This window comes from Alexandromys fortis, unplaced genomic scaffold (assembly GCF_014885135.2).
Source record: "Alexandromys fortis isolate MF-2015 unplaced genomic scaffold, M_Fortis_MF-2015_v1.1 scaffold_1, whole genome shotgun sequence".
NCBI lineage: Eukaryota > Metazoa > Chordata > Mammalia > Rodentia > Cricetidae > Alexandromys > Alexandromys fortis.
This window is the reverse complement of record NW_026067927.1, coordinates 2,278,921-2,291,170: the sequence shown is the minus strand read 5'-3', so window position 1 is coordinate 2,291,170 and position 12,250 is coordinate 2,278,921. Positions and strand designations below refer to the sequence as shown.

Genomic DNA, 12,250 nt, shown 5'->3' with positions numbered 1-12,250 from the left:
TCCCCAAGCTGAGGATCAACTGGAGCCATTCCCTAAATACACTCCATCCCTTAGAGCTGACCACAGGAGGCAGCATCATGCAAGTTCAGAATGCTGTCCTCGCTGTCTAGCTAACTGTATTCATCTCCAAAGTATCTAGACACTTGGGGGTGCCCGACTACAGTTAGAACCATAATACACATCGAATTACCTTTCAAAACATTTTTCTCCAAAAAAATTTAACATGGGTTTATCGATTTTATAATAAAGCAATTTCTCAATTTCCTGAGTGGGATGCGATGCTTATATACAGATTTAGATGAGAATTCAAGGTCCAAGATCTTTAGCCTTGGTCTCAGACTTTAGGTGATGCTCCAAGCCCCCAGTCTTATGGAAGCTTCCAAGGGAAAATCCGAGGAGGTCTGATCTACTTACACCCCTTTACCTTGCCGCTTGGCAGAGTCAGGTTTAGGTAGCAGATTTGTCCACATAGTGGCAGGGCTGAGGGTACGCCCTAACTTGTGGTCCTAGATCCCCCTATTTGCACCAACCACATGGTTGCAGCTCGGAGAACACAAAACCAGACATGTATATTTCCAAGGCCAACCTCCCAGCTAAAGAAGCAGAGAGAGACTTCACCTTTCCCGACGTCTTCACCCCCTTCCAGAGGCTGAAATACAAGACGATGATGACGACCATCAGACAGAGCAGCAGCTGCCACTGGGGCAGGCCGATGTCATGGATCCCACTGCTCTCATGCAGGTGAAGGACACCGCGCCTGTGAGCAGCAAAGAGGACAGCGTCAGGGAGGATGACCAAGTGCCTAGGGATGGCGACAGGAACCGCCACTCCCCCAAACTCTAGAGCTATTGCATGGGCCAGTTCTGGGCAGCTATGGCCTGCACCCAGGATGGCCTGCTGAAGTGCCACTTACTGGCCCCGGGATTAGGGAAGGCCCCTGTTTTCCAGAGTTCCCTTTCTAAACTAGCAGTTCTCGATAAAAGAAAGAACAGTGTTCACACACAGCAACCCCTAAGTCATAAAAAACCACCATTAGTAGAATTAGTGTTCATACACACAAAACAACCAAAAGTCCGCCATTGGTGGAATGGACAGAGCGTGGAATACTATGCAGCATCTGTAGCCATGGAGACGAACCTTTCACACCTTATGGCAATGGCAGACAATCAAACGAGCATTTTCTGTCTGACTCCAATCATATGAAGTTCTGTGAAACATGGAAAATTAATCTAGATGGTTAAAAGTCACTCTGGTTGGAAGTGAGGGTTGCTTACGAGGGAAGGACCTATGGGCACTTCTAGGGACCCTGCTTGCTGGGCTGTGTGCTGGTCACACGGCTACATTCAGTTTGTGACAGTCACTGAGCTGGCCCTCTGGGATATGCATTTGTCTGTGCTAGGTTATTCTTCAATAAAGGGCATTTTTAAGCAATTGAAAACAAAGAGAATAAGCATCCTCAGGCCACCGAGACCCTCACATACCATGTACAATGAGGGAATGAAAAGCAGAACAGTCAGCAAAATGACTACTTGCTAATTAGAACCCAAAGCCACTCAGTGATATGGTCAATTAAGACAAATGGATAAAATGGTAGATCAGGTCCCAGGAACTGGGGTGTCCCACACGGTGCAGAGGTTCACCAACAATTCCACATCCTAGGAAGTCAAGCAAAGAGGACTGGGAGTACCTTAGTGGGGCCTTTGACCGCACCTATGTCAAGCATTTCCTCTTGAAAGGTTGACTACAGATTAGCTCATCTGGGCCCTAGATAAACTTGAGAAGCTGCTCCATACATACAGTCCCGGCCTTGGTGGAGTTATAGCCAACATGGGCAGTAGCCTTATGTGTGAAATCACAAAAAAGAGGGGCATATGTTGTGAGTAGTCAGGGAGCTGCAGGAGGCCCCCCCCGGATGGACCCCCATCTACCTGCCTCTGAGTGCCATACTCAAAGGCCATAGTGGACTGGAAGCTGCTATAGTCTGCTCCAATGTCTCTTCCTCCAGAAGGGGTCACCAGTAACCCTTGTCATAAATATTTAACCCTTGTAGTTCCCATGGCTGACTCATTGGCCAGAAGAGTGTCTACTTGAGACACCCAGGCTGGCTGCATAGCTGTCCCTGGGGAATTGATTGCACGACCTTGTATGGATACTGAAATCTGGGAATGCTCAATGCCCTTAGATAAAAATTTTCCATGTTTCACAGAACTTCATGATTGGAGTCAACCGAAAATGCTCGTTTGATTGTCTGCCATTGCCATAAGGTGTGAAAGGTTCGTCTCCATGGCTACAGATGCTGCATAGTACTTCTTGCACAGTCCCTCTGTATATTCTAGATCATCTTTAGATTACTTTAACAACCCAGTCTCCGTACATGTGTTGTTCTGTATCACCGCAGAGATAATGGCAAGCCACAAACTTCTGTCTGTACCTGTTCAGAATAGACACATCTCTCATGGTGTGATACAGAGGTTCACTGCACAAAGGTCTTCTGGGAAAGAGAGGCAGATAAATCACTCCTGGATCATTAGGGCTCATCCCAGGCCTGGGAGCTTAGGTTCAAAACAGACAAACGTCCTCAACTCTTGTAGCTAAACCCAACAGTCTAGCTTCTCCTTAACAGAAAATGAGAACCCAGAACCACTCCAGGGAGAGCTAGGGAGAAAAAGGTGAGTCCCTAACATGGTTTTGCTTCTCCTTAAGTCCTTCTTCAACTTAGGGTAAAGTCCCAGCTCTCCAGATCCTTTGTACTGCAACCTCCTGTGTCCCCACAGAGGGTCTTCACTTCCCTGGGTGTCATTCTGCAAATATCTGTGTTCCGTTTCAGAGAGAGGCTGGTTATAAATAATACTGAAGTGACAGGAGCCAGCAGCAGGTCCACACGCTATATCCTTCCTTAGAATAAAACACTAATTCCAGAGGACACACTGATAAAACATAAACATCTTTGATTGAAAGACAGTTAATTGTCTAATATTTGTAACTGTTTATCTATGTATCTAATATTTAAGTATACATGTATATCTGCCTTACCTGCCCCTCCTCCTCTACATCCCCCCAATCTTTTCTCATCCTTCTTTCCCCCCCCCAGTTTTCTTTCTCTTCTTCCACCTCCACTTAAAGAGAATTATGAAATACGGGTTTTAATTTGAATATAATTCAGAACCAGCCAGAAGCACCAGCTGTGCATGCAGCCCCATCTCTGAGCACGTTTCCCTTTGGGAACAGGATTCTCAATTCACACATTAGTATTAATTGTCTAAGGTCAAGATAAACCTTTCTCTTTGTTGTGGCTGTTAGATATTCTGTTTCACTATGTAGCCCAGGCTGGCCTGGAACCCATGGCAACCTTCCTGCTTTGGTCTCCCATGAGCCACTAGAACAGACAAAAATAAATCTTTTAAAGGATGTTTTATATCATAAAGAGATTGCTGCTCTCTATTCACTCTTAACCAATTAAGTCAGAACCTCTGGGAGTTGGTACTTGGGCAATAATGCCTTTGATTGGCAGCCGGAGATTGAACCTACTGAGTCAGAGGCCTATCCAAATGACAGACTTCTGCTAGGCCAATTGAACCTTCCAGAAACTGTCTACTCTCTTGGCAAAATACAATTGGCTTTCCGTACTTGAGGAAGGGAAAGTGGGCTTGTAACTCTCCTGGAAGCCTGGGTGCTTGGAGGAAGACACAGGTAACAGTAATGGGGAGTTGAACGACCTTTACTGGACCAGCTCAAAAAATCCGATTGGGTGTCGATGAGAGTGTCTACTCCCAGTCCAGAGATCCACCAGCCTGCCCCTGAGGAGTTAACACCTGTGAGTGGCCTGTGAAGGTAAGAAAACCACACAATGCTGTGTGCTGCGTTCATTCAGTCAGTAATTCTTTCATTCGTACCAGGTGTCTAGTATTTGCAAGAACATGAAAGGAAGTAGAAGAATGTGGCACAGAAGTTGTCCGGGCTCTCCTGATCTTGTTTGACCTGATCCCATGCCTAGCCCCAAGTTCTCTGTAGCTTTGATTTAGGCTGTGTGTTAGGCGCTGGTAATGAGAGCATTCGTGAAGCTCCATCCCGGGATAGGAGCAATGCAAATAGGCTCTGGTAAATCAATCTCTCTCTCTCTCTCTCTCTCTCTCTCTCTCTCTCTCTCTCTCTCTCTCTCTCTCTCTCTCTCTCTTTCTCCCCCCCCCTCTCTCTCTTTCTCAATCTCTCTCTCTTTCTCTGAGATTTTTTTCCTCTTTAGCAGATGGCTCTCATGAGGATTCAACTGTAGAATGTGAGCCATACTTGGGCCCAGGAAATGTTCCACAAAGAGCAGCCATAGCCGTCCCTGCATCTGGGGCTAGGCTACAAAGAAAGCTGAGGAGTGTTCCCAAGGCTCCACAGGGTGTGAGCAGACCAGGCTCTTCTAACAAGACTGTTAGGAGCCAGTGGAATGCAGGGTGAGCTGGCAGCAGGTATTCAGGTGCAGAGGTGGCAGATGAGGACACAAGCATTTGTGAAAGAGGAAGGAAAGCTGTGTAAGTGACCGAGACCCACAAAGACTGACATTACCCCCAACTAGCCAGTCTCTGGCTGCCCCGGGTCACCTGTCTTGGCTTCATACAACTCACCATGTCTCATACCCTCCTGCAACAGTCCCTGTATCTGGCCCTTCCTAGTCCTGACTCTGGTTCTCACTAACCTGTCCCATACCAGACCCCTTATTCTCTCCCTCCAGACTGTTGAATATGCATAGTTCCCTCAATCCTGGTCTCTCTGCATCACACAGGCTCTCCTAAATCCACTCTCTACTCCTGGGAGATGACACACGCGTACATGGGTCTAACCTCGTCACAAACAACTACATCCTGTGTCTGGATCTCGTATACTATACATGGAGGGGAAGGGCTGGTGCTAGTGTCTACCGAGCAGAGGTCAAGGACACTGCCAAACATACAGGACAGTGACTACCCCACCCCCACTCCCCAGAAAGAACCATCCTACCCTAAGTTAGGCACGTCAAGTGGTGAAGTCTAGCTCCGGGAGGTAGAAGCCGTTCAGTATCAGGGAGCTTTCAGTACCACTGCCAAGTTCATGCCTCCCTTGCCGGCGGCACCTGCCTTTTGCTCCAGGCAATTACATCTTGAGATGCTCCCCTGATCCTAGGGGAGGGTCTTGGGACCTTCTGTTCCTGCATCCTAGAATACATTTCCCACCCCAATTTGTCAGCCTGGCCAATGTTTGAGTCCTGCTATCCTCAGACCAGAAGTGGTTCCGTGACTTATAGTCTTTATTATTTCCAGAGAGAGAGAGAGATGATGAAAGGTGGAAGGGAAAGAGGAGAGAAGGGAAGAGAAGAAAGGGGGAAAGGGGCCGGGAGGATGGAGCGGAAAGAATGGCTGAATATGACCAAAAAGAAGTAGAATAAGTATAAGAGGATAAGTAGTATTGCTTCACTTGCTACTTAATGCTGCATCATTTTATAGTGCTATGGGCCAAATGTATCAACTGTCATTTGGCTAATTGACTTAAAAATCACACATATATATGCACTAGTGTGCACACAGATGCACACGCGCGCACGCGCGCACACACACACACACACACACACACACACGCACACACTGTAGGGAATCACCCCTGCTTGTCTGAGGCTTGAGAAAATGCCCTAATGTCTAGTCACACAACTGAAGTGTTCCCATGGAACATGCGTCCCCAGATGCATCTGAAGAACCAGACTCCAGAGCTGATCATAGAGAAGAGAGCTGAGGGCCAAATTCCTAAGCTATGGGGTTGGCACAAGCAACTTGGGTTTGTATTCCTTTTCCGGCAGCTTAATGGAAGTGAGTCATCACTGGGGGCACCATCCAGGTTTTCCAAGCCTGTGGGCCAAAATGACTCCATTCCTCTCTTGACATTTAAGCATGAAGATTTTTAGTATTAGCGAGGAGGGAGAATTCCCTTCCTTGCCAGCGGTGTCATGGGTAGAAATTTTCTATCCTGACACAGTCACCGAAGGTGTCTTTTACAGATAAAGCTAGAACTTGAGTGGCTGTCCGCGGTGACACTTATGTGGCTTCGGGCCCAGAGCCTGGGAAGAGCAACACTTTTGTTCCCTTGAAGGATATGTTCAGTCTGTCAGCCTAAATGAGTACAAGATGGCAACAGACTTGGCCAGGGTGCCCCGGGGAAAAGAAGGAATTACCCAACCTCCACAGGGCTGGCACTGGGAGTCACATTTGCTGGCTCTCCAGACAGAGCTGAGCTGTCTTAGAAGCAGAAGCAGCTCAATGCTCAATAACAGGGACATGTACTATACAAAATCCAGAGACAGCCATGGCAATATTGTGCTCTGGGAAGCTATCTACCAGCAAAGGCCCCTGCACTCCTGAGCCAGACCTATGAGACCAGAGTCCTGGGGGCAGAAAGTGGAGCCCAGCTCTGTCTCAGGCCTAAAGCCGGACTTAATTATCCTGTTTGACAATGCAACTCATTTTCACCTCCAGAGATGGAGAGAATACGGTAGGATTCGGTTATGAAAGAACGCTCAGAACACAGTTCAGGGTAGCTAGGAGGGCTTGTGGGAGCAGGGGACAGATGAGCTGAAGGTTTCCGACAGTCTCCCCACCATCTGCTCTCTCCAAGCCCCTGTGTAACCTTAGACAAGAATGTTCTTCCACCCTACACCCTACCTCTGCTGGGCTTGGAAGAAGCTTAGCTCTGCAACCAAAGGTCTCCTCTTCTTCCCGCTGTGCATCTCAGCGGGAGTAGATGGGCTGGGGGGGGGGGAGACAAGATGAGGGGCTTTCATTTATTATTTTAATTTATAAGAACAATGATCGCCAGGAGCTAAAGAAAGACAATGCTGTTTGCTCAGTGAGAGGAGCATGCTGGGAAGCCTGATCAGCAGGACCGCCCCATCCCCCCCCATCTTGCACTGTCTCTCCCTGTCCAAACCACACTCATAAAATGTGAAGAAACGCCCGGAACTTTCACCCACAAACTCTGCTACAGTTCTGGGGTCTGAACCCATGCTCCTCTAGAGAAGAATGAAGGAGACCCTAGATTTTCTGTGACATGAGACCCCCACAGGACAGGGAACTGTAGTGCCTAATCCAGGAGCTTTCAGTGACAGCTCTGGGAAGATCACCAAAGTCCATGTGCCCTGGTTGTATCTAGGCTGGTAAAATCCTGGCAGCAGTAACTTTTAAAACTCCCCAGGTAATTGCAATGTGTAGCCAGGATTTGACTTCACCATACTAAGAACTTGATCCTTGGCCCATGCAGAGGACAAGCTCCCTTCCAATGCTACTCCGGAACTGAGGACCTGGGATGAAGCATTTGCTGATTCGTTCTCATTTCCTCATTCATAGATCAAGCAACATTTTAGATCCCAGTGGTCATAATGAAAAGATAGTACTAACCAGGTTCCCTCTTCATGGGAAGCTCCCCAGTTAAAGCAGAAAGGTAAAGAGCTCAGAATAGTTGCCGGAAGTCCTTAAAACTGACCAGATTAACTAGGCTACTCAATGCCAGAGTAAGCAATAAACTCTGAGAGCTGCCAAGAAGACTCTCAGAAGAAAGTCTTCAGACTCTGAGACCAGCTCAGCAGCTTGGAAGAAGCAGAAGCCAGCTGATAGGCCTGGAAAAGCTTTAGACCAGAGACGCTGGAAAAGGACACTGTCCAACCTCTTGAGCTGCTCTGGGCTCCCAACTTTTGTGAGCTGTCGCTCATACTGGGGAGGTCTTTGAGTCATTTCGGCTCCAGTAGGTAACCCCTCACCCCATTTCCCTCTAGATAACCCCAAGAAAACTCATGGCTCATCAAGCTGGGCTTGATGGTATCTGTCCTTCTCATCTGTTGGGGGGTTTGTATATGACCTGGGAGATAAATCTACACAAGTGACCCCAAAGCCTCAGAATATATCATCTGTGTTTCCATTTAGCTAAGTGCGGAGCTTCGGCAATGGATCACATGAGCCTTGAGGGTGGAGTGCAGTGGGGTTTATCCGTCATGTTCCGCGATGCGGTCTGGACTTTGTGCTCAACCACTAGTGTATATAGGGCATCGCTCAAATGAGGCTCACCTGTGTAGAAAGGATCACTTGAGGCTGTCCTCTGAGGACAGAAACATGCAAACACTTTAAATCAGGTGACTGCAAGCAAAGCAGCCACGCCCTTCACCAAGACCTAGGAAAACAGAGCCGAGACCAAGAGGCCAACAGAGTGAATAGTGATGGCTCAGGAGTCAACCACAGATAAAATAAATATTTGGGATCCCATTCGGACTTTGTATGTAAATTGGGTTAAATACATGAAGGGGAAAGCTGGTATTGACAGGAGAACTCTACTCGGTTATTCTAGAAGGAATGATGAATAGCAAGGGACAATTAAATGCTACGACAGAAATCCTTACCTGCAAAAATTAATAATAGGCACTGTAGAGTAAAGGATGAGGAACAATATCCTTGCATACCCTTAAAGTGCCTCTTTGAAAGGCAAAAGTTACCAAAGTAAAAAATATCTCGATCCAGGAAGGAGCTGGCAACTTCCACCTTTGCCACACTCAAGGTTGACATCACAGGTGACAAGATAGATTGGCATCATGCTCTCCAGACAAGGCTCACTGAGAAAAGCGCCACTGTACCTCTTTGGTGCCCTTGACGAAGGTGTAGACTCTCAATCAGAATGTGAGCAACAACAAACAAATCCATCCTGACAAATATTTCATAGACGCACGGCCAATACTCTCTAGAAGTGTCAAGGTCGTAAAAACCCAGGGAAAGCTCAAAGAACTCAACCATATTGGAGGGGACTAAGCAAATGTGACAGCTAAATATTATAACATATCAGTGGAGGAGTGTGAAATTCACATGAGGTCTTCAGTAGACTAGCTAATAATGTGAACATTAATTTTCTGATTTCCTTAGTCCAAAGCGGCTACCCAAGATGTCAACATTAGAAGCTGGGGTGGAAAGGCCCCATGTACTATTTTTTTTTTACAACTTTTCTACTTCTGAAATTACTCCAACTGAAATGTTGTATTTATTTTTAACAATGTTCTGTTCACTCCACCAGCCCATACCACACACGCACGCGCGCACACACACACACACACACACACACACACGCACATACACACTGTAAATACACTGTCTCCAAGCTGCATACAACTGGTTTGCTTCCTCCATGTGGGAGCTCCCAGCACGGGGTATATGGAAGGACAGCTTCAGGACCAGACAGATGTAGATTCCAGCTACGGAGCCATCATCTACCAATTAACTTCTTTCTGGGTGTTCTCTTGGCTGATATCGTCGGTTTCCACAGCCACGTTCTCCGAGCAGCCGTCCTTCCCACAAGCTCCCATTCTCCCACATGCTTAGCTTTAGTTCTTAAGGGCAATTATTCTCCCCAAAGTGCGTTTTACATGCTTCCTATCCGCATGCTGGCTCTCTGGCTCCCAGCCTCCTCTTTCCTGTCCTATAGTAGAGGCTCCACTGGGTGCCCTATATACTCCTGTCTCCTCTGTTCTTAACTTGGCATCAAGCCTGCACCCTTCAAATGTTGATTACCATGCCCCTGGCTGGTCTGTGGTTTTCCTGAGTGCCTGGCTCAGCTCCTGCCCAGACCTGGAGGAGAGGTGAGGAGAGGCACCCATGACTTACTCATAAAACTCTGCAGCCGGCGTGAACTTGTATTTGGAGTATTTGGTATGGTCTCCCAGCACCGAGGCATTAAGGAGTTTCGGGTCAGTGCAGTTGGGGCTGTTCCAGGCATGGCCACAGTTGGTCCAGGGCAGGTTCAAGGTGAAGGACGCAAAGAGGTAGTAGAGTGACCAGGCAATGATGACGTTGTAGTAAAAGCCAACATAGAGGGCAATGAGGATCACAGCGTAGCCTACTCCTATGTAGGGACAAAGAGGTCAGACTTTTGGTCCATCCGGTCCCATAGCTCCTCCCTCACTCCTGGAAGTGGGCTCCAGCCACTGCACACTCCTGCACCTTCTTTTACTGGATCACAGCCTCACCCATAATCTTTTGCCACTGTAGCTTTCTTGGTCCACTAATCAGAGAAATAGATGTGTCAGGGCCTTAATGTTACATCAGGTGTTGGATGGAAGCTCCCTTGTCACTCAAACAGGACAACACAAGGCTGTATCTCACACCTCTCTCCCTACCTGCCGTGGAACTGGCCAGTGATAGACTAAGCTTCCCTTCTCCAGCTGATGCTTCTAAGACCACCTCACCTTCCCTGGTAACTCCTTATACTTAATCCTTCCCCAGGACCTGCTTCCTGGTGAAGCTCCAGCCAAGCACTCCCTGATTGGTTCTCAGCACAGTGTGCCTGCCCACAGGGTCTTAGCCCCAATCAACTGTGTCCTACACCAGCAAGCTGACAGAATGATTAGGAAGCTCCGGAGGGTTACAGCTGTGGCTGTTCTTTTTTTTCTGGAGACAGGATTTCTCTCTTTAATAGCCCCTGCTGTCTTGGAATTCACTTTGCAGACCAGGCTGGCCTCAAACTCATAGAGATCCACCTGCCTCTACCTCCAAAGGGCTTGAGTTAAAGGTGTGAGAGCCACCACACCCTCTGATCCTCAGTAATTCTTAGTGGTGAGATTTGATAGAGCGTAATCCCAGCTTCTTTGATATAGCCAAGGCCTCATGATACAGGCCTGGCCGTAGCTTCCCGGTAGCTATACTGATTGGTCAGCAGGCAGTCGTGTGACTCAAGTCCTCTGGGTCCTTAGTGACATCATGAGTACATAAGGGCTTCTTGTCTGCTCGTGTTTGTTGTTTCCAACTGTTAAAGCTGGCATAATTTAACCTTGTAGCAGTTAATGGCAATCTTTGTTAGCAATTGATAAGATAGAGTTAGGAATGATGCTAATGCAAGAGAAAAAAGATTCCAGACAGTATTGTTTGAGCACCAGGATCAAGTTGCACCTGACCAGACCCTAGATTTTAACATAAGCCAATAAATCAAAGTCTAATGGGGGGGGGGAGAGAAAGGGGGATGATGTGTGTGTGTGTGTGTGTGTGTGTGTAGATATATATCCCTTATACACGCATAGCTTCTTTAAAGAACCCAGAGGAAGCATTCGCTGGTTTGATTTGACTCACATTCATATATATGAAAATTCCATAATGAAGCCCATCACTTTGTATGCTAACTTTATAAATTAGTCAAAATTTGTAAAAACATAAAAAAGAATACAAAAATAAAGCCATTTTGAGTTGGATTTCAGGTGACTAAACAGGGAATATGCTAATCCGCATATCTCGTAAGACTTTTATGTCAGCCTGTCCTTACCGTGAACTGAGCATATACAAGGTGCAGGAGAGACTCTTGCCACTTAGGAAGACACATTTGTCCTCACTGTCACCATCTTTCTAAGTGTTTGAGAAATACTAGACTTCCTCCACACCCTTCTCTCAGGTCTAGGGGATGGAGAATGGCAGTTGTCATGGTTACTTCCCACACACCTGTTCTAAATTGAAGTACAAGTTCATCTTACAGCTGCCATGGCTGTTGTATTAACTTTCCAAGGCAGCTTTCTGATGGAGCTTGATGGCATCTGTGTTCAACTTTTCATGCCTGCCACGTGAGCAAGAAATGAGAGCAGAGGTCTGTGTGCTGAGATCCCTGCTATCCTCATATTTCCCATCTATAAAAATACTCTCTAGTCCTTCACTCAACTAGTGGGGCACAGCCTGGAGTCCAAGTTTAAGGCTACACTTGATGTAACCTAGTTTCTTTGTGTAAATTGGAATAGCAGACAATCTTGACTTTGTCCATGCCCGTGAGCCCCATGTGAGACATGAAGTCTCACCTTGGGAGCAGATTCTTCAGAAGACACCAAGTAAGACTTTGGAGAAAATATTTGGCTTCCCTCAGATCACTCCTACCTTTGAAGAAAGGACAGATCTTCCACACCGTGGCTGCCCCTTCCCGGTTGTACTGCCCCAGAGCCAGCTCCATGTAAAACAACGGCATCCCAGCTATGATGAGGAACAGCGTGTATGGGATCAGGAAGGCACCTGAAAACCATGAACACAGGATTAGACCTGCAGGACAGCTGCCCCTTAAAGGGCTACAGTCAAGCCTCTGCAATAGCCCATAAGGATCTTGTTCACCTGCTTCACCTGGCGCTTTCCTGGGGATGTCTTCTGTCGATAGATTTACAAAGAATACTTGAAATGCGTACATCAGCAGGCAAGACAGTCATAGTGTTCATAACCACAGAAATGCAGTCTGCAGTCGCACAAAT

General features: G+C 47.1%; 1 protein-coding gene across 1 annotated transcript in view; it reads right to left on the bottom strand.

The window, feature by feature from the left end:
- Slc6a2 (solute carrier family 6 member 2) overlaps positions 1 to 12,250 on the bottom strand; it is a 40,744-nt gene that overhangs the window by 18,697 nt on the left and 9,797 nt on the right. Inside the window, exons 3-5 of the mRNA XM_050144431.1 lie at positions 11,889 to 12,020; positions 9,645 to 9,882; positions 619 to 757 (exon numbers count right to left, since the gene is read on the bottom strand). Coding sequence (XP_050000388.1) covers positions 619 to 757; positions 9,645 to 9,882; positions 11,889 to 12,020 — 509 coding nt within the window. The remainder of the gene's footprint in view (positions 1 to 618; positions 758 to 9,644; positions 9,883 to 11,888; positions 12,021 to 12,250) is intronic.